The sequence below is a fragment of the Protopterus annectens genome, chromosome 9.part0 (assembly GCF_019279795.1).
Source record: "Protopterus annectens isolate FY-2018-M chromosome 9.part0, PAN1.0, whole genome shotgun sequence".
Lineage (NCBI taxonomy): Eukaryota > Metazoa > Chordata > Ceratodontiformes > Protopteridae > Protopterus > Protopterus annectens.
Genome location: NC_056743.1, coordinates 511061252 through 511083787, shown reverse-complemented (window position 1 = coordinate 511083787; position 22536 = coordinate 511061252). Strand labels below are relative to the sequence as shown.

Here is a 22536-nt window from a genome sequence, read left to right as displayed (position 1 = left end):
GAACTTAAATATCTCTAGACAGATCAGCCACAATGAAAGGTTTAAATATATTTAATAAATGATAAAAGAACAAGAACATACTCAATATATATTCGCATTTACACCAGAGTTCAAAATCACAGGAAATATTTAAAATAACATTGCAGGATAGTCTCAAATAAATAAAGAAAAGTGTCTAAATTAAGCTTTGCTATATTCCTGACCATATCTAAGAGAATCATTGTACCCTAGTGCACTTAATTAGAGAGGCAAGGCAGCTGTGTGGTGAATGGGTCTTCTGGTCAGGTCTAAGACAGACTACAGAATGCAGAGTCTGTCTCAGAGAGTTCTTAAATTAACATCTCAAATATTACTGCTGGGATAGCTTGCAGAATGAAATAATTTCTTGTCATCTGACTCTATCCCAGGTAAAACCCCCTACTGCTGAAAGCTAGCAGTATTTGGTATCCACCTGTGAAAATACATAGACAAGGGCTTTTCCTCAGATATATGCAGCTGTTGGAAGTAATAAAGCAATAAAACACTTCCACATATCAAGCCAAGTAATTATTTCTCCTTCGAGACAACTCAGAGAGCTCCCTTGTATAAATATCCTGTATCTTACTGTCATAAAGTAATTTAATTTCAGCTATTTTTCTGAAGTTTTGCTGGAATGAAGTTAACCCCCTGTGTTCCAGTTTCCACTGTTAAAAAAATATACATTTAAACAGTTACAATAGTGTATGTACATTTCTGTTCTCTTCCAGCAGAGCACACTGTGGATCCATGTTTAAGCTCAGTACTTTATAAAATATCTTTTCAACACACATCTGTACAAACCTGTTTTGATATATATATATATATATATGACATACAGTTCTAATACATTTGCAACACAAACATCTTACATGAAGCATGTTGGCATTCACAAATGACACACAACCATTTACAAAATTCCAGACAGCTATGCTGGCAGTATGTCCCTTTGTCACACTTCTATATAAATCATGTTGATATTCACAAATTACTTACAAAATTCCTGCTAGCTGGGCTGGCAGTATCTCTTTTCATCACATCCTCTTTCTTCTTTCCTTTCTATCCCCCATAGGTAGTTGCAACTGTTGCTGCATAGGTTTCCTTTAACTGTGTACTGTTTCCTTTTAATGTCATTTTTGCTTCCTCTTGCTGTATTTTTTTCCATAATATCTTCCAAAGATATTTCATTCTCTGGTTCACTCTGCTCATTTAAGTTGCTTAATAAATCATCTCGCAACCCTCCTGATTACAGGGTTGTAACTATACATTCTTCTATAATCAGATCCTCCATCTCAATGAATAACTGATTTTGAAACAAAACATTTGACTTCTCTAATTTATCCACAATGCATTTCATTGAGCTGGCATTCACCTCTGCTTCCTGTATTGCAGTCTCCATCTTGTGCACCATCCTCCCAGCCACCAGTACCCTAGGAAAGGGTTGTGTGCATGTACTCACATCTAACGCTTCCATGGGTACTGATCGTGGGTAGGGGAAGTAAGTACCCCAATGCACAGGCGAAATTTCCCTAGTTGTATAAATATCACCTCAGGTCTCCCCTGAAAAGAGACCACTAACCTAGAGGGACTAACCAGCTGTTGGACATGCTACACCTAAAGAAATCCCAATCCCTCCAATCTACACACTCTAGGGACCTAATCCTTGTCACCACAATAAACAGGATATGCTGGAGGGATAGATTCCTTTCCCAGAGACTTCCCATACTCTGGAAAAGGCTACCCATCTATGTCAAGCAAAGTTCTTCATTAGCACTCTTCAAGAAAAATTTTGATGAGTGGATAGGAAGTAGGAAATACACCCCGGGAATCACTTCTGTGTCTCTGCTCAACAGTGGTACAGGAAAGTAACTTTCTTGGGTGGCATAAGCCAGGGAACCTTGTTGGCTAGGCTTACGTAGGCCCTTGGGCCGATAGCCTAGAACCTACCTATGAACCTATAATAAAAAAAACAAAAAAGGAAAAATAAAAACTTGTTGAACACCCTGTGTCATTCTGGTAGGACAAAACGTTCCAGAATGAAAATTGTGAGACTCTAATGTATTTGAATAAGAAGTGGGTCAAAGAACTAGCAACAAAATTCCATAAAAAATATTCCATGAACTGATCCTTAAAGTGTATGTGGAATGAAATGTACATTTTTTCCAAGGTACATTAGAAGGCTGTACAGCAGGGTCTGAGAAACACCTGAAAATCATACAGACATATTACATATAGTTACAAATATTGCGTACAATACGCCTTTTCAAAGAGATGTACTTCTACTCCTCTGTCCTGAATAAATAAGACAATGAACAGCATTATTATTTGAATTTATTTTAGTGACCAGATAACTAAGAAAACCAAATAGCTGTGGCAGTAAGATGTGAGGAAGGGATGTCATAATGATGTATTATAACTAGGGAGTGGGTGTATATAGACAGAATGCAGAGATGGGCTCCTTCCCTTAGTTTGTGGTGGATTAATTCCCGTTTGAATTCATTCTGCCTGCTAGGCCTTAAAAATCCTCCTTCTGTCTTACGTACAACTAACATGATTTTTTTTATGCAGCTGCATTAAACCTTCTACCACAGGGCAGTTATATGTATTCAGTAACAACAAACATAAGAGGATACTTTAAAATGAGCAGCCTAAAAATGAGAGCATCCTTCTGATTTATCCGCACATCCACAACCCCTTTTTCCAATTTTTGCACATGGGGTTAGGGTATCGCATCAATAGTGACAGTCATCTAGAACCAATGTTCACACCACTGGGTGGCTAGCCCTGCTGTAGTTATTCCATATCATGCACACATATAACTGTGCTCATTCACACCTATGGACAATTTGGTGTGTCCAGTCCATGGACTGCATGTCTTTAGAATGTGGGGGGGGGGGACTAGGGCACTCAGAGAAACCCTTGCAAACACAGGGAAGACATGCAGACTCTGCATAGAAGACACCCCAGCTAAAAATTGTACCAGAAAACCTATTGCTGTGATACAACAGTGTTAGTCACTGCACCACTGTGCCAAGCTTCTAATTATATTTCTGTAGTGCAGATATACAGAAAAAGTATATGGGGAAACTGCACAGCAAGGGTAACAAAATCACAAGCATATTAGGTTGCACTTCATAGTCTAATCACAAAAGGCATCTGCGAGACCTGCTCCTATAGTAAGGATAGATTTCCACAACATTACACAAGTACAGATATTAAAAAAGAACAACCACACCTTCACAGCAGTATTATCTAACTACTTATGTAGTGCAGTAACTAAACCAAGCTGCAGTGTCTTGGGGAAAAAAACAACGAGATAACTAATTCAGTATAATAAGCTTTTATCATTACACATAAAAGATAAAGAAGAAACAAAAGGACACAGATGCTGGTTATTGTACTCGCCTGCAAACTGATATTCATCTGTTGTATTTTTCACATTTAAATGCATTTCATTCCAAATTCAGTGTTACATATAAAAGGAACATTTAATGCAATTAATCATCACCCAGAATGGCAACAGAAGTTACTCTGCAACAATTGTTTAGGAAATGTATATGATTAGGGTGACTCACATGCAGAGTGAGCCAATATAAGTTAAGAACGCCAGTATTAGCAGAGATACAGATCCAAAAACGAGTAGTAACCTGATGGATGCAGACTAAATGCCAGCATATGGAGGCAGATAAGCTTTAAGTAATGTGTCTCACCTTGGTAAAAAAATGGCCTTCTCATACAATGTAAATGCATTTTCCTTGGGTTGTTGGTGAAGACCTCTTGGAAATGGTTCTGAGTAACATATTTACATTTAAGCTTACAAGATTCTGTTGCAGATAATTTATAAAGGAATCTGCTACAGCAGTGTGTATAACAAAAAGATCATTTTGAAACATTAGTAATACACAGATAAGTGGCATGGATTCATTAAATGACTAGCAAAGCCCTAAGTATAATGCAGGAAAATGTCATGAAGTTTTTAACATTTAGCCAGTAGTGACATTTTTATTTTTAAAGCATTTTCATTCCTGTTCTCCACGAGAATACAGGAAGTTGCCCTCCAAGTAAGACCACATACACTCAGGCTGAGTTGATATTGTTGTATTCTCATGTTACAACAATGTTATATTAATCTTAAATAACTAGTGACCAGTTTTGCACCTGTTGGACTAGTCTTTTATATAGTTAATGTCTATAAAAGGTCATGTTATTAGCATGCACATACTCGTGAATAAAAAAAATGTAAACATCCATATTGAAAAAGTTGACAGATGTGTAGAACTGCACTTCAGATTTTCCCTCTTATTACCTTATTTTTGCAAAATACACCCATAAACTCATGACATTTGCCTTGTGAATAACCTACCAGTTGTTAAGTTAATCTTTCTTAATAAATGTGCTTTCATAACCAATGAAGTTGACACTACTGACAGTACTGTAATTGGTATAGAATTAGAAAGCTCTGTGACTAAATAAAGTACTTCTGCATAAATCTGACGTACTGACTTTGGGGGGGGGGGAGCACATATAGCATTCTAGGGAGAGAATAGACATCAAATGCATCATGTGATACTAGACTGCTTAGAAATAATGATAATTTTGGGTTGTGTTTTGGTTCTTAAAAGCATTTTCAATGTACATATTCTGAAGGCAGACACCACTAAACTTGGATTCTGGAACTTATCCTGGTATCATTGATGAAGCTTTTGCACTGAAAAGTTATTTATTAACTTGACTTTCCCCAATGAGCTTCTATTTGCAAAAATGATCCATGGAGGAAAAAACTCCCAAATAAGACGTAAGATAAAGATACAAACCTTCAGTACATGTATATTATATAGAAAATACTGGTCTTTCCTACAGCTAGAATTTCTTACTTCCCTCTTTAATTTTTATTTGTTTATTTCATTGCCTTAGGTGGCCTTACTGAGCAGTGGCAGTTTTCAGATAAGACTTTGGAAAATGAAGCAAAGCAACATTTGGTGGGAAAACTAAATATATAAAATGGTTATTAGAACATAACACACCGTAGTAGCACAGTTCAAGTATATGTATAGTCAAATCCCAGCCATTACATCTTAAACTGTTACATATTGTTAGCATTTGTCAGATTACCACTAATTTTGTCATTGGATTATGATCTAAAGTGAGTAGAAAGTGGTCTGTAGTGCATTGACTGTCACCATATGAAAAGTATAGAGACTTGTACTTCATATGAAGTTTTCTTCATTTGATAAGTATAAGAACTTTCATAATAAATGGTTTAGCATTGTGCCGTAAATGTCAAATGTGTCTTAGGTAGTAGTGGTGAGGGAGTTAATATCTAATGAAGGGCAGGACAAAGGGGATGGGGGTCCCAGCCATCATGTTATAGGGGATATTGATCAGCATAGCCTACGTTAGGAAAAATAACAGCTTGTAAGTAGTCAAACTATTATTTTGTTTCAAAGATAGCAAAGAGTTGCTAGAAGCTGTGTAATAAACATATTTTATAAACTTTCAGTAATGAAAGTTCAAGATTATAAAAAACATATTCATTAATGTACCGACCTAATAATGTATTGCTGCCTTTTAAAAAGTTGTCATGAAGTGGTCATGCTCTTTGTATACAATGGATAGATGCCAAATAGGTATGTTGCACCTCTGCTAATGATAGAGGTCTGTGTACAAAACATAAGAGAATGATGCAGCTTAACAGACAGATAAAATGGTGCATATGAGATTATTACAAATTAAAGCCATATTTAATTGGTCACATCCATCCCACTCATTTTGGACCAGGGCTCATTGTAAGGCACTTGTTAATGTCTAGGCTAAAGTGACTGCTCTTAATGATTATAACTCAATAATTTATCAGCATCCATTAAAACTACCTGCTGTGGTGAGACATAGATATTGACAAAGGCTAAGGAGTCTGCACCCGAAAATTATTTTGTATCTCAAGCTGTGGACACTTGGAAAGTGGAGGACCTAATCTGATTTAGTCTTACATTATTGCATTATTTCTTTCCGGCTATAATTTGCTTGATGGGAAAGGACTGCATTTTTTATGAGCAATGACACAGTGGGAATCGAGTATATTTAAGAAATAGTGCACACTGAGTAGAATGTCAAATCATATGACTGAGTAGAATGTCAAATCATATGACTGGTATCTGGAACTCACACACACACACACACACACACACACACACATATATATATATATATATATATATATATATATATATCAGTAACTGGTCTTATGTTATTGCCTGTATTGGTCTGCATTAGTTAAAAAAGATGATGAATGTTGTAAGTACTTTGTATTGAGCATAAGTAACTAATTAACTGACCTTTCTGGTACATAACTGTTAATTGCAGTCACCAACACTGAGATGCAGATATATAATGAATGTATAATGCTTAGTGTGAACAGTGTCTAAATCATGTAAAGTGTTGGCTAATAATAGTGCATTGATGTGATGCTTGTTTTGTTTTTAATTTATGAAATATAATATTAATTTTGCTTGTCAGTTTTCTTTTCTCATTTAGTGATTGTTCTTGTGATCATGGTGACTCATTGTGCATGTGTGTGTCCATCTGTCTCCACAATGTCTTGCTTTCTTTCTCTTCCTGTGGCCTGCTGTTCACACTAAAAGGAGCTCCTTCTGAGTCTGAATACTTGTCATTGTAGTAAGTACAGAGAACCTCATTTATGCCCTTACATTCCTCAAAACTACTAATGCATTTTTTAATCCCTGTAACCTCACAAAGCAAACAGTTGTATAGAAGGATGTGCTTACTTTTAGAAGTTTCTTATATAGCATATCACAAAATGATACAGCGTGTTATTAGATTCTATTCTAAAATGTGATCTATGCAATTTGAATTAAAAACATTTAAACAAAAGCTGGGTTTACATAATCATGGCATTTAGAAACCTGTTTTTAAATGTTGTCCTGACATACTCAGTGACTGAATCTTTTAGATGCAAAAGCTATTTATCTTAGCACTGATATTCTAATAATAATAAAATAATAGTAAGAAAAAATTTAATATTATCATGCCATACAATTTCTGATAGAAAACTTGGTCATAAATATTGTTTAACATGGTTATTCTGAATATGAAAACCCAGCTTAAATAGAGTAAGAAAACAAAGGTCACGTTGCATTCAGTAGGGTACATTTTGTGTCATGCTGCCATATTGCATTCAGTAGGGTACATGTTTTGTCATGCTGCCATATTGCATTCATTAGGGTACATTTTGTGTCATGCTGCCATATTGCATCATTCAGTAGGGTACATTTTGTGTCATGCTGCCATATTACATTCAGTAGGGTACATTTTGTGTCATACTGCCATATTACATTCAGTAGGGTACATTTTGTGCCATGCTGCCATATTGCATTCAGTAGGGTACATTTTGTGTCATGCTGCCATATTGCATTCAGTAGGGTACATTTTGTGTCATGCTGCCATATTGCATTCAGTAGGGTACATTTTGTGTCATGCTGCCATATTGCATTCAGTAGGGTACATTTTGTGTCATGCTGCCATACTGCATTCAGTAGGGTACATTTTGTGTCATGCTGCCATATTGCATTCAGTAGGGTACATTTTGTGCCATGCTGCCATATTGCATTCAGTAGGGTACATTTTGTGTCATGCTGCCATATTGCACTGGTGGTGCTGCCATATTGCATTCAGTAGGGTACATTTTGTATCATGCTGCCATATTGCATTCAGTAGGGTACATTTTGTGTCATGCTGCCATATTGCATTCAGTAGGGTACATTTTGTGTCATGCTGCCATATTGAATCATTCAGTAGGATACATTTTGTGTCATGCTGCATAGATGAAAGACATGTCATGTGCTAAGCGATTACTAGTTATGATGAGGACATGTGTGATGATAAAGGACTTTGGATAAATGACCTAATTTTTACCCTGAGTTTGATTCTCTCCATTTTAACACATGTGCAAAGTCTGTCTGAGTAAGTCATTTAAACTCTGCCCCTAAACTGTACCTACAAATATGTAGTTGCACATAGTAGGTCTTAGTTAATGAAAACATTTGCAGAAATCAGCACAAATAAAATGCTGCTATGCATTCCACTATGATGAAGTCATAGTGCTCTTACTGTGTACAGGTCACAGAAAGCAACTCAAAGCCCTCATTATTTCAGAATGCAGTGTACATTGTAAGGCTGCATATAATAATAACCATAAATATATGATATCTGAGGTGTAACACTAGATAATGAAGAAGAAAAATAAAGCTGCTAAACCTTCTATCAAACTTACACACACGTGTGTGCATGTATGTATATATATAACAGCACAAACCTCAGCTAAATGAATAGTGATTTTGGCAAATAACACAGTAGTTTAATATATGTGTGCAGTAAACAGCAAAAGGGCAAATGAAGACACAAAGTAGCAGAGCTACTGTTTTCATTGTAAACTAATAATAGTAGTAAATACAATGCTTCAGAAACTCACAAAATATTGCACATGAAAAAAATAGAAATACTGCAAAGTTTTGCAGAAAGCAGAAGCCAAGAGAAGAGATAATCCCTGCTCACTTGTGCTTGTGGTAATACGTGAACTACCAGCAGAAGCAGTTAGACTGGTAAAACAAAGAACACGAGAAAGAGATGCAGGATGGAACACATTCCAAATCACGAGACACTCAAACATTCTTAGAAGTGCTGGTGCCCTGAACTACCAGTGCAAACAAAGAATAACTCCTACAATTCTGTGAGTGGCTGAGGAACTAGAAAAAAAAAATGTGGAAAATGAGTTGATATGTGCTTGGCACCACCTCCTACCACTAATTATAGGAAGCAGTTATTGAAAGCAAGATTGTGAAGTATATGGAAACCGGCGCACTGAGGAGAAGTAGAAAGGTGATAGAATATGAGGAGAGTAAGGAGAGGTAGGAGATAGTGAAGGTAAGGATCATGAAAAGAAGAGATGGCAGGAACAGATGCAATGCATTTTACTCTTAGATGTCTAGCTAAAAAGATGAATAAAGTATGTGCCAAACATTTGGATGTGATACTGCTAGAATGCATCCAAAATAGGAAGGGCATTATCAAGCAGCGTGGTGGCTTTGTGATAAAGATCGCTGAAAGTTCCAAGGTTCAGTCTGGACCTCTGGTCACTGTGTGCAACTTCTCTGTTTTCCTGTGCTTTTTATGGGTTTTCTCGCAGTTCGTCATGTTCCTCTCACCTTTCTAAAATGTATTGCTTGACTGGCAGCTCTAAAACTGGCATTATGCATTGCATTTACCCCTGCATTTGTGGCCCAGGTCTTGACTGAAAAGGGACTGTGAAAAATAATTTCACTTACACCGTTAATAAGTTACTACATTAGATTAAGCAATGAAGGTGGTAGTAGTAGTAATAGTAGTAGTAATAGTAGTAGTAATAGTACTAGTAATAGTACTAGTAATAGTAGTAGTAATAGTACTAGTAATAGTAGTAGTAATAGTAGTAGTAATAGTACTAGTAATAGTAGTAGTAATAGTACTAGTAATAGTAGTAGTAATAGTACTAGTAATAGTACTAGGTAATAGTAGTAGTAATAGTACTAGTAATAGTAGTAGTCTATCTGAAGACCAGGATAAGATGCAGTGTTGAGAAAGTAGAAAATGGGAGATGATGTGATTGAGATGATATTCCTAAGACTGGACAGGTAGACAATGGTCCCATTAGGCACCTGGTGCATTTAAGAATTACAACTTTTTATTAGTAAGATTAGGAAGCAGGCAGTTAAGAAAGACAAATTATGGGGTGAATAATTGTTGTGTTAAAGTGGGAGGAACTGTTTTCCAGGGTTTAGAATGAGTGAGAGATAGTGGTATAGGCAGGACATTAAATGTCATAAGTTAAATTAAAGGACCTGGCTGTTCCCAGGGTTGAAGCCCCTGAAAAATTACAGGTGAGGGAAGTGGTGGGTAGTAATGATGATATTGTACTACAGTAATTCCTGATTAGAAGGGAGGGGACTGGGAAAAGAAAAATACAGAAACCAGAAAATATAGGATCCAAATCAGTGATATGTTAGGCAAGAAAAATGGAGCATTGTAAACACAAGACGTGGTGGGTTAGTGGTTCAAGCTAAATGTGCTGATGGCAACAAAACCCTGTATCAGTGGTAGAAAGATTTTTTTTTTGTTTTTTTTATAATTAGATTGTGATTGGAAAAGGGCCCTAAGTAGTCCAGTTCAATAACCTGCAAAATTAAAGTAAATAAATAAAGATGCAGCTGGAATGACAGGAGGCAGAAAAGGAAGTAAAAGAAGACGTAGTGAAAAGGGAAGAGCTCATAAGAAGCTGAGGATCAACAGGAGAAGATGGAAATACAGTGGCTTTTGAGGAACTAGCAAGAAGGTGGGTGTAACCATGCTAAAAGTAAAACTGTTCTTTTAATGAATTGTGTGGAAAATAGGGGATGGAGACAGTGGTGCCATAATGGCCCTTTGGATGCATAGTGAAGAAGAGGAGGCCCTAACCAGGGAGAGTAACTACCACTGTAGAGCAGGCAACAGTATTAAATGGGTGCCAGCACGGGATACAGGAGAAGGCATTGAGAAACTTGGATGTATATAGAGCAACAATAAGGAAAGAGGTCTATTAGGATACAGTGCTGGAATACAGGAACTGACTGAGTCTCCGTCATTTTACTTGTAAAGCTAGGTGAAGTGCTTAACTAATTTGCATAGCATTTTAACCTTAGTTAAGGCTGTTGAATGGGTACAGTTGTAGTGTTTCACATCAGAAGGGATTCCAGCAGGAATATGCCAGTTATTTTCAGTTGTTTCCCTGACAAGGTGATAAAACTGATTTTGTGGGGCTTGTTGGTTTTGTTCCTAGATACAAGTGGACTTTTAGAGGGGACAGATATAGTTTCAAAAAAAAAAAAACCACAGAACAGTTTTGTACTGTCCTACAACTGAGGTAGAGTTGGAGAGAAATGAAGCCCACTGGATGTAATGTGGCTGAATATTGTTAAGCTTTATGACACTAGGCTATTTCGGAGGTTTGTGCATGAATTAAAGGATGCGTAGGTGGAGCCCACATTCATAAACTATTCTGATGAAGTTCGTAGATGAACGAAACCTAGGTCAATAAAGGATTATCTGGTACGTTATGGTGGTGTTTCTGCTTTTTCATACAACTACGCATTACTTGTTATCGTGAAGGTTTGCTTGGTTTAGCTGCACTTCTCTTCATTGGCGTTGCTTCCTTCTCGTTGTTCCAACCACATTCATAAACTGCCTAGGGAACCGTGTGAGGATTATGAACCAGACAGTTATAGTCCTAACAACTGTTTTCTAATGATGCAGTAATCAGCATGGTATCTGAGGGGCTTATTGCTGGGGCTCTTCCTTTTTAGAATATTTATCTGTGATGTAATGAAGTGCCATGTTTAATCATGACATTAAGACTGATGCAGTAATCAAGAAATGTGCTGGCTGAGATTACTCTGTCGAGAAGGGTTGTAAATGAAACATGGTTTCCAGGTTTCATGACAAGGTCATCAAAGTAGCATGCGTTTGTCATTCGTTAACCACGTAAAGTTACTTGGCATAAGTGGTTCATTTCTGGAGCAACTCAAGAGTTCTGTCTAATTAAGTTATGCAGTTTAAGACACACTGTAGATAAATGAAGTCTGATGGCATCAAACTCAGTACTGTAGCACAAAGCTCATTAGCAACTTAAACTGGATTTATTAAACTGCCTTTGCCAAATTGGTTAAGTTGAAAATTGTGCCACCTGGGAACCCTGTTTTGCAGAAGTAAGTTCCTCTGCACCCTTCATGGGTGTGGGGAGTTTTGTACCCATGATTCATTTAGTTATGTATTTGATCTCTGAGGCTGCACAACAAGACAGGCAAAAAAAAAATACTCCTTGACCCATAATACTCACTATCCCATCCTTCTTCTAAATAAAGTACCATAGAGAATTTGTGCTGCCTATGGACACAGAATGCCTGGTCTTCAGCTTGTAGGCAGTAATTTGATGTATAAAAAAGGAAATTCTATCAGCTTGTTGCAGAAGGCTGCCTCCTTCACAGCCTTGTGATACATTCATTACAAAATCTGTTGCAAAATGTAATGTTAAAACATTTTAAAGGGATATGCTCAAGACACCCTAACTGGAAAATAAGAACTTGTTCTCCAGTTGTTTGAACTGATGAAATATAGTTTGGCTTAACAAACAATGTTCGTATAATATTGCTTGTTAAAATCATGACCTATAATACAACAAACTAAAGCATGGGTGAGTACTATAGGTTCATATGTGGCTATTAGGCTATCACTAAGCTTACCCCAAATCTACCAAAATATTGTTGACTTGTGATAATACCCCAAGACATTTATGGTTATACTATATACTTGTACATAACTAGCATTCTCAGGCTGTCCCTGTCCATTGGGGGCATAGTGCCAACCCAGGGAAAATCTGTAATTCCCTGTCCATTGGTCTAGTTATCTTTGAATAGGGTTAGGGATGAGCTTTGCTTCACATGGATGTTCCACAGAAGGGGTAATGTTTGAGACACTTAACAGTCCCTCTAACTATCTTGTCTATGTTCCAGATGGGGTTTAGGTCCTTAGAATCAGTGTTAGACAGCCTCATAAAGCAGGTCACTTGAACTAGCTGTTCTTCTGATGGAATGAGCTTCCTGTGGCAGGAAAATATGTTGTTTCACACCCCTCACTGTAAAACATCATGGATGCTGACTGCAAAGCATTATGGTTACTTCTATTGCTGAGCACTACACAACAGCCAGAAGTGTTACCCATCCTGTAACTGTAATACAGAGGAACCTCAGGAGAAAAAAAACAAAGGATAACTCTATATAAACTAAAGTCATTCAGAAATATTAACAGAAGCATCTTTGTGACTTTAGAAATAAAAAGGTATATTTCCCAAATTTGAAATATGACTGTCCGTAACAGTGTGCCTGCCACTCTGAAATTCTTCAAGCAGATCTAACTACAGCACAATCTTTTTCTTGCCAAGAAAACAATGGAGCTTGTTGCCTTCTGATGGATTCATATAAACAAGATGAATCCTTTCAAATTAGAAGTAAAAACTAAGATTTCTTGCTTGAAAAGTACACACTAAATTTCAAATATAACATGCCATATAGAGAGGTTTTAACTACTTTGAATGTAGAAAAACTGTAAAAAAAAAGTTTTTATGAAACAGAAAAGCAAAACTAGACATGCCAACACAACTATCATTTGGCTGGATAACAGAAAACCTAATCAAAGCTCTGTGAAAGTCATTTTCTTTTGGCTAGCACCAGTGGTACAGGGGGATAAATCCCTACCTACTGCTCAGGTGACCTGAATTTGATTAATGGCTCAGCACTTAATGGCACATGCAGGGAAGAATGGGTAAGTCTGTCCTGGGAAAGGACAGTAAGGCAGAGCTGCCCAATACTGAATAGATCCCCTCAGAGGAGTAGTTGTGGTTGTAAGTACATGACTCTGCTATAGGCTAATTATTAGGCTTACTAAGTCATCGGTGAATGTTAGGCTTCATAGTGAGTGTGTGTGGAGAAGACATTTTGAACCTCCGCCATGATGTAGATCACCTCCCCACCCTCACCCTGGATGTGGGATTAAGCGTTTAAAATACATCCTCATTACTCGGATGCTAGTGAGGGCACAATGCACATTCAGGTCTGACTGAATGATGCCCACCCCGGACAGCTCTTATCATAATACTGGGTGAAATTCCTGGGTAAAGGAGTGCATGAGTGCGGCAGGCATCGAGACAAAAGTAGCATAGAAAGAAAAAGTCATTTTTATTTCATTCTTTAATTCTCTCTTCTTGCTGACTTAATCCAGGACAGGGTTATAGTGGAGCCAGATCCTAGCCGAATACATAGTGGATACAAGGTAGAAAGGCTCATCCTGAGGGAGTATCAACCAGTCACAGGATGCAGACAAAAAAAACATACACACTCATGCTTTTCCTGTATGTACAGCTATGGGTAGTTAGAGGTTTGCCACTTCACCTTTAGCATGTCTGTGGAAGATGGGAACACCCAGCAAAACCTCCATGCAGAAACAGGGATGATGTGCAGACTGCACACAGAAGGCACCCTAGATGAGAACTTAACTGGGCGATTAACCATGTTGAAGCAACAAAACTAACCATTGCACCATTGTGCTTTTCCTGCTTCAAATCCTGAAGAACTTCTAAGCAATGAATATAAAAATTGGATGATAAATGTATAAAGCAGTCAGTTTTGCTGGAAAAAAAGATGACTAGTTTTATGACAATAAAATAAATCTTCCTGGAGTTAAAGAACATACACTGGACAATTTTATGATTTTTATGCTGGTTGAAGAGGTGAAAATATGCCATGCTGTTTCCAACTAAAAAGAAAAGTCCATCTTTGTCCTTCTGTAGCATGTCCTGTTTCTGGAAGTAGAAGTCCAACCGATGAAGACTTCCTGCAGTTTAAGTCATGATCATTGGGGTATGGACATTACTAGTAGCTGAGGTCTAGTGTCCAGTAACTATTCATGATCAGGATATTAATTTAACATGTGGGTGTGGTTGAGTCCCCACCTCCCTACCCCAGTAAGTATTCATAATCACTGGGGTGTGGACATTATTAGTGGCTGTGGTCTAGTGTACACAATTCATGATTATTGGGGTGTAGACATACCTGGTGGCTGTGATATACTGCCCAGTAAATATTAATGATCACTGGGATATTAACTTAACATGTGGCTGTGGTTGAGACCCCATCGAAGTACTCATGATCACTGGGATGTGGACATAACTTGTGGCTGTGGATGAGTCCCCACTCCCCAGTAAGTACTCATGATCACTATGGTAAGGTCATAATTTCTGGTTGTGGTCTAGTTCCTAGTAATTATTCACAATCATTGGGGCATTTTCATAACTAGTGCCTGTGGTCTACTGCCCAATAAGTATCCACGATCAGTGGAGTAGATACATAACTACTAGCTGTGGTCCAGTGCCCAATAAGTATTTACAATCACTGCAATAAGGACATAACTAGTGGCTGCTGCTGACTGACCAGGGAACATGTGACTTACTTTTGCTGCAGAACTGGTAGGAATGTGCATTCTGTGCTGTCTGTGTTAAGTGTTAGCTGCTGGTGTTGTCCATAAGACTAGTCTGATATGTGAGGTTACCTCATACTCATCTTTCCTCAGGGATATTTACAAATGACACCTTGATTTTGCTTCACAACCAACTGGCATAGAATGTTTCTAAGTACAATACAATGGTCTCAGATGTTTAAGTAGTAAATAGACTAGATACGTACCTGACTAAATTAAGATGTTACTCACACGGGCATAGTTGGTGTAGAAAACAAAGACAATACTGACCCAAAAGCAAACAAAACAGAGTTTATGCAGGTAAAAAACATAAAATATAGATAAATCACATGGTTATCACATTGAATCAGGAAATTGTTAGAAGATGTCTGTACTTTGCTTCAGAAGTTAAAAAAGATCCATGTTACAAAGAAGATTAAGTGCCCCACTCCCCCATCAACTTACCACCCCTTTTTATTTTTATTTTTTCTTATGCAGGATCTAAGATTGGAACTTCCTATTCTAAAGTATCCTTGTAATTGAACTGGGAATTAGTTTATACTGTAATTGTTATACAGAGATATTAAGGCACTGTTATCTAGCATCAATAACTTGTTGACTCCTTATGAAGGGCTCATAAACTCCAAAGACACAAGTTGGCTGTATTATAAACATTAATTTATGAACTGCATCTGGTGTGTGCATCTAACGAAAATACATTGTGTTCCAGAGATGATGTGATTAATTTGTTGAAAACAGTTGATATTCTAGAGTGCCAGCAACCTGAAGATACACATTCTACATATCTGTGGGTAGAATTACATTCATTGGTCTAGAACAAGAAACTGTCCATAAACTTTGATCATATGGTTTTATTTTTCACTGGATAACACAGAGAAATCTTTGAGGCCTAAGAATGTCATCATGTGTCTGGTTTTAAAAACCAAAAGTCATAGGAAATAAGTTTACCATCTGAACTGAAAAGACAAAAAGACAATAGCAAAGAAGTTAAGTATGCACTAAAATGATAAGTGGACAGTAACAGGACAGTATGGAAGGACTAAAGTTCAGTCTTGAATGTGGCCTTTCTTTCCACAGCTGGAAAAATATCTATTTACCGTTATACTTAATGAAGTGTTTGGATGAAACAAAAACATTAGGTCTTTCTCCTCAGTCACTTCCCTGGAAGTTTGTAAGTTTGTGTGAATATATATATTCTTAAATTATATATATATATATATATATAGAGAGAGAGAGAGAGGAAGAGAGAGAGAAATGCACACACTGTATCTTAAACGTGTGCCACTCACATGCAGGAGCGTACACCTTTTAGGGTGTGCTCACACTCAGACATACACAAATAAATTTTTAGTGGGTATCATTTATAATATTGCGAAGGCCATTTTTGCAAATAATTCAAAACAACATTTACACTACACTTATAAAATTATGTTTTCTGCGTAGGTGTAAAGCACCTCACACCCATATGCAACACAACCTCATTTGAATGGTCAGTTTCAAACAGTGTGGGTTTTGCACATCCTTTAACCCCTCCACCCTTCTATTATCCTTAGTCCATACATGTCCTCCTCATCAGTTGGTTTGTGGGATGCACTGCGTTGTCTTAGTAAATCCTTATATTTATTTACTTGTGAATTATCTTATACATACCACGTAACTGTGAATGAGTAAAATGTTTACTAAACAGGAGTTCATTCCAAGTCACTACATTTTGTAATACTGTGAGTGTGCTCATGTTCTAAATGCCATACACAGAAGTTTAATATGAATAGAAAAGAACTGCATGGAGTAGCAAAAAAGAAAGAAAAGAAAAAATGCATAGGCATTGCCACAAATGTCTTTCATAAACAAGTAAAATATGCCATGTCATGTGCTACGTTCCTGATAGGATAAGATACGTCTCAGAATGTAAATTGGGTTCTAGAAGTCAAAGTAAGCCCAGTTCTGTTCCATCGTTATGCATATGTGCTGTCCAAGTGATGAAGGTGTGTATTTGTGCATTAGAATACTTCTTTTAAATCCACATTTTTGCATCCTTGTGTGAGGCTTATATGATCTTAACTCCATGTCTTCTGACTCCTGTCTGCTGCCTTCATCTCTGTCCACTACCCTGTAATGAAAAACAGTTATCTGTAATGATTCAAAAGCTATCAGGATACAGTGTTTCATTTTCAGGGCAGAGTAGCCCAAGGGTTTTTGGACCATGTTGCAGATCCCACTGCTGGCATTATTTCAGTGCCATAGTTGTGGTTTCAGCTCAACCAACACACACAAGTCTGTATAGCATCCTACCAGTGTGACATGCTTTATTTATTACACTTTGCTGATCAGATTGGCCTGCCCATTTTCAAAGGGGTCTCTAGAAACAGGAAACAGACACATTAACACAATAGAAATTATACAAATACATTCACATAGGCACAGTAATATGATATAACATTTGTAATTACCCAACTAAATTGCATAGTACTTACATATAGAATTGCAAAGCATAAATTGCAAATACAGGCACTCTAATGATGCTATACTTTAGCTCTCTTCCTGAAGTCAGCTTTGTAGCAGTAAAACGTGCCAGCCTCCCTCCCAGAATGAGAAGTATGCCTGTTGGTCATGTGATTCCCCTATGTTGGATAATCCTCTGGTGTTGTGTTTGCTATATGAACCCTGAGCACAACTGCTAGTCCATCAGGTCAGCCTTTTCTACTAACTCATCCGTTTTGTTTCTTGCCATGCATGCAGTTACAACATGATGTAAAAACAGGCACAAATGATTTTGAGTGAAACAGTGATTAGTAGTTGCAGTGCTACATCAATACAAATCAACATTTAGTATACTAAATATTAATTTATGTCTTTGGAAGTCAAGTTCTTCAAGTAGCTTTAAATTTGCCATTTTATATATATATATATATATATATATATATATATATATATATATATATGGGTCTACTACTAATGCCAGAAACGACGATTCCCCGACGGAAAACTCACCGACGCCAGATGACCGACAGGTAAGTGTACCGACAGGGTGATTTGCCGACAGCGGAAAGACCGACAAGGGAATGTGCGATCGCGACGCGGTAAGTGTGCGATGGTGACGGAGTTAGGAGCGGTCAGGTAAGTGCTCGAGATTGTGGGATGTCGGGTTAGGCTGTGGGAAAGGTGAGTGTGTGTTCGTGTCGGAGGTATGGTTCGGGTAAGGTAAGTGTGTGCTAGTGAGGGACTGTAGTTTAGGGACGGGTTAAGTGAGTTAGGGTTAGGGTGCAGGTAGGTGAAGTGTGCGTTAGTGTCGGAGCTTGGGCTAGGGGTGGGTTAAGTGAGTTAGGGTTAGGGTGCAGGTAGGTGAAGTGTGCGTTAGTGTCGGAGCTTGGGCTAGGGGTGGGTTAAGTGAGTTAGGGTTAGGGTGCAGGTAGGTGATGTGTGCGTTAGTGTCGGAGCTTGGGCTAGGGGTGGGTTAAGTGAGTTAGGGTTAGGGTGCAGGTAGGTGAAGTGTGCGATAGTGTCGGACCTTAGGGTTAGGGTTTGGGTCAGGGCTAGTGTGTATGCTATGTAGTGTCGCGTGTTGTTTACGTTCCGTGTGTCGGTGTAATGGTGTTCGGTGTAATGGTGTTCGGTGTTTTGCGTTGTCGGGTTTGTGTGATGTCGGTCATCTGGCGTCGGTGAGTTTTCCGTCGGGGAATCGTCGTGTCGGTAATTAGTAGTAGACCCATATATATATATATATATATATATATATCTCAATAGATATAGATATCAATTAGTTATAGATTAGATATATGTATATATAAAAAACATTTCCTAGAATGTTACAAAATGTTTTGATATCCAAGTGTTTTACTGAAAGACAGCAATTAATAAGTAAAAGGGTACAGATAGTTCTAAACTTCTAAACTGTTATTGACTAACTTGCAAACTGTTTATACTTTATTCCTATAGAACTGTTATTGGGTTACAGTAAATATAGATCATAGTATGTGTAGTTTTCTGCCAGCCAATCAGTCTGTCACTGGAATACACTGATACTGTTACTAACATGATGCTAACCAAGCAAACATGTGTTAGCAGAATATAGTAACTAAGACAGTTCTAGGTAGCAGTAATTTTATTGTGTACTAAGATTACCACATTTTCTAACCTCATTTTGAACCATGGACTTTTGCATTGCATATAAGATACACTGTGTGATCACTGGTCTTTCAGTGTGGGATTTTATTGTTTCTGAAAGATATTTGTGGCTTCTTTTGCTCTGAGACTGCAGTCCTTTCCTTATGCTGAAACTATGACCCCTTATTTGCCCCTGCGAGGTATGCTAATGTTATATGCACAGCTTTGTGGCAGTCACATTAGCCACTTTGTTCTGCTTCACTTACAACTAATAAACTGACTCTTGATTTAAAAAAAACAAACATAAGAAGTTCTGTTCATTAATTGGCAATTTAAGGAAACGACTGTAATGAACTTAGAATATACATGTGGTATGTATAAAAATGACCATCTCATTTATAGTTGCTTCTATGCCATGATGCAAAATGTTAACTTATGGCTGCTTATTTAGCCCTTGGCTGTTTGCAGTTCCTGGAACCAGATGTTTTAATTCATCACATTTTAACTGCATTAACTTTTTCTTACATCAGAAAAAAAAAAGATTTTAAAAATCAAATATGTTTGCTTATAAAATATTTACTACAAAGAAAGTAAAATGGTGTTGTAAAATTGTGTTGGCATTACTTGCAAAATAACCTTGTCTGTTTTACATTTGTGAAAGTACTTGTGCACACCATGTACAAGCAGGGTATATACACTGTGTGTTGACATTTGCAAAGGACAGGTAAGTTAACTGTGCCGCAGTCCAGAAAGCTACAGATGTCAAGTGAATAATATTGCTGTAGAGTCGGGCTTTTTGTGTAGTAAGATGGTGTTTTGTTGACAAACTTTTGAAAGTTTGGTAATTTATAAAAAGCATGTACTTATTATGAAAAGCAGTATTCTGCGAAGGCTCAGGAGATAGGTATGACAGTAAATAGTAGTAGTAAATGTACTTCATTTAAATACAGACTGGAGAGTATTAATTTATGTGTTTTGTCTCCATGTCCTTGCTTTTCCTTTTTATGATCGGTACACTTTTTTAATTCTAGAAGTATCTCCATTGTTTTTGGGAATACGATGATCTGGAAATGTAGGTGGATATAATCTTAATTGTTACTTGCTTACTTACCAAGTGGTGAAGCAGAACCCAGATTGTTCATGGCTAACATACAAACATTTACCAATCAGATAGATTTATAGCTGAAAAAATAGGTAGCAGTAATGTAGTTGTATGTAGTCACTCCTTATCCTTTATTCTGGCTACATAGGAGTTATCTATGGCATATTTTAATGCAATCCCCCAATATAGTGCAACACTTACTTTGTTTATCTCGCAAATATCTTTTTATTAAATGTTTCAATGTGTGTATCCAACTCAAGGTATGTTTATGATAATTTGATGTAAACTCCAAAACTTCTCCCTAATACTTTCCGGTCTGTGAATTTTCTCTTGAACTTGGTTAGCATACATTAAAATACTTGGTTATACTGGAAGAAGATATTGTTAAAAAAATATCTTGCAGATTTGTCCACCAAATTGTGATACAGGCCTTAAATAAAACAAGTAGTGGCATGAAGAAAAATGCATTATCTTTACTTGTAAAGTCCACCAAAAATCACAGATATTTTTTTTCCAGGCCAAAACGTGCTAATAGCAACAAATGTATCAAAATTCTGCAATAAATGTGAAAAAAAATGTTCCTGTTACAAGGAACTTGAGCATCTTTAAGTTTCCAAGACAAAACTTAAACATGGTCCAAGAAATGTAACATTAGAATAAACTTGGATAAACTGACTTACTCAATACCCAAGCAAGGAAAATCCATATAGGAGTACAATGATGTGGTATAAAGGCATCCTGATGGAACAATAAATAAATAAATAACCTCAAATCCATTACAACAATATTGAACTTGCTCTGCACCCACCACCCCATGCATCTAGAAGTGGTTCAGAAAAGAGTTAGTGCAAGAATAGCAGAATACAAAATTATGATTAATTCCAACAACCTAACAATGCCATGAACGCAGTTCTACAACTGTCCACACTCACTGGCTCTCTGTAGAATGCACCAAGCTGAAACAAGTTACCTGCTCTGGTTTCATAAGTAAAATTTAAGCACAAAGATTACTTAAAATGTAAAACATGACAGAAAGATAGTGAGATTTAGATAGGAGGGAGGGACTGTAAGGGGAGAGATAATTTGAGTCAGTTCATGTTTAGAGATAGTGCATTTCTTCTTTAAGATGATAAAATGAGGAAAGACAATGCCATATAGTGGGAATGCTAAAATGAGATATTAAACTGTATGGAAAAAATATTAACATCCATGCCTAAAATGTAAATGTTGTCTACTAAAATCTTCTTTAATCAATTAAGCAGAATGTACCTGTTACGTCTCAGGTCACATCCCCTAAGTCTAATTTAACATGTTTCTGCTCTAATTCATCTACTAATAGTCCAATACTATTTGTTCCATTTCACATCTCTAAATTATTTTACTCTGCCTGTACAAAAGTATTCTTCATATTATGAATTAATACATATGATTCTTTGCTTTTCTAACATAACTCTACTGTTTAACTTTATTTACTGTCACTTTGTTCGTATTGAACTCTTGTCTAATCTGTATGTCTGGTCAATTGTTGACCCTAAAGTGAAATTGAAATTGAGTAGAACTAATCAGAGCTCTACCCCAGTAAAGAAATTCAATTAATTAAATAAATAAATAATCATGTGGTAAACTCTGGGAATGAAATATAACAGATGTTGTTAAGTGCTACAAAATTCCAGAACAAAAACAGTTCTGTTACCATATACAGTGGAAACCAAAATAAATTAGGTGGCTGTCTATTGCAGCTTTAACCCAGAGAATGCCTTCAAAGGAAACAGGAAAATGCTGTAGTGATAGAAACATAGCTTAAGTAAAAAAATTTGGACTTTCACATGATTTGAAATTTTTACACTTAAGATAGAATTTTCATGCAAAAAGCAAACTTTCACCATGATTCTTTATATTGGGAGAAGTAAAGTAAAACACTGCAGCCTTATACCAGAAAGTATTAATATCTAGAGACTAGAGACAGTGTAATAAAGAGCTGCAAGGCTTTAACAGTATTTTAAAAGGAGGGGGTATTTTAAAAGGAGGGAAAGTGCCTGTATTCTGGAAGAATGCTGTGGTATCTGTAATACCTGAAGATGTTAAAGGCCAATCAGGCCCAGCTTCATAGGGCCTATTGCAATTTTGGTACTTACGTATTATCGCAACCATATTTTTTACATCCTGTAATTCCACAAATGTTCGGTAAAAAATGGCAGAAGTTG

At 37.0% G+C, this 22536-nt stretch overlaps 1 protein-coding gene across 2 annotated transcripts in view; it reads left to right on the top strand.

Annotated features, from left to right (window-relative positions):
* The window catches only part of ADD2 (adducin 2), a 906318-nt gene that overhangs the window by 858657 nt on the left and 25125 nt on the right, over window positions 1-22536 (top strand). Inside the window, exon 15 of one of the 2 annotated variants that reach the window (XM_044083077.1) lies at window positions 6654-6687. The exons of the other annotated variant lie outside the window; for it this stretch is intronic. Coding sequence (XP_043939012.1) covers window positions 6654-6687 — 34 coding nt within the window. The remainder of the gene's footprint in view (window positions 1-6653; window positions 6688-22536) is intronic. 2 annotated transcript variants of the gene reach the window in all.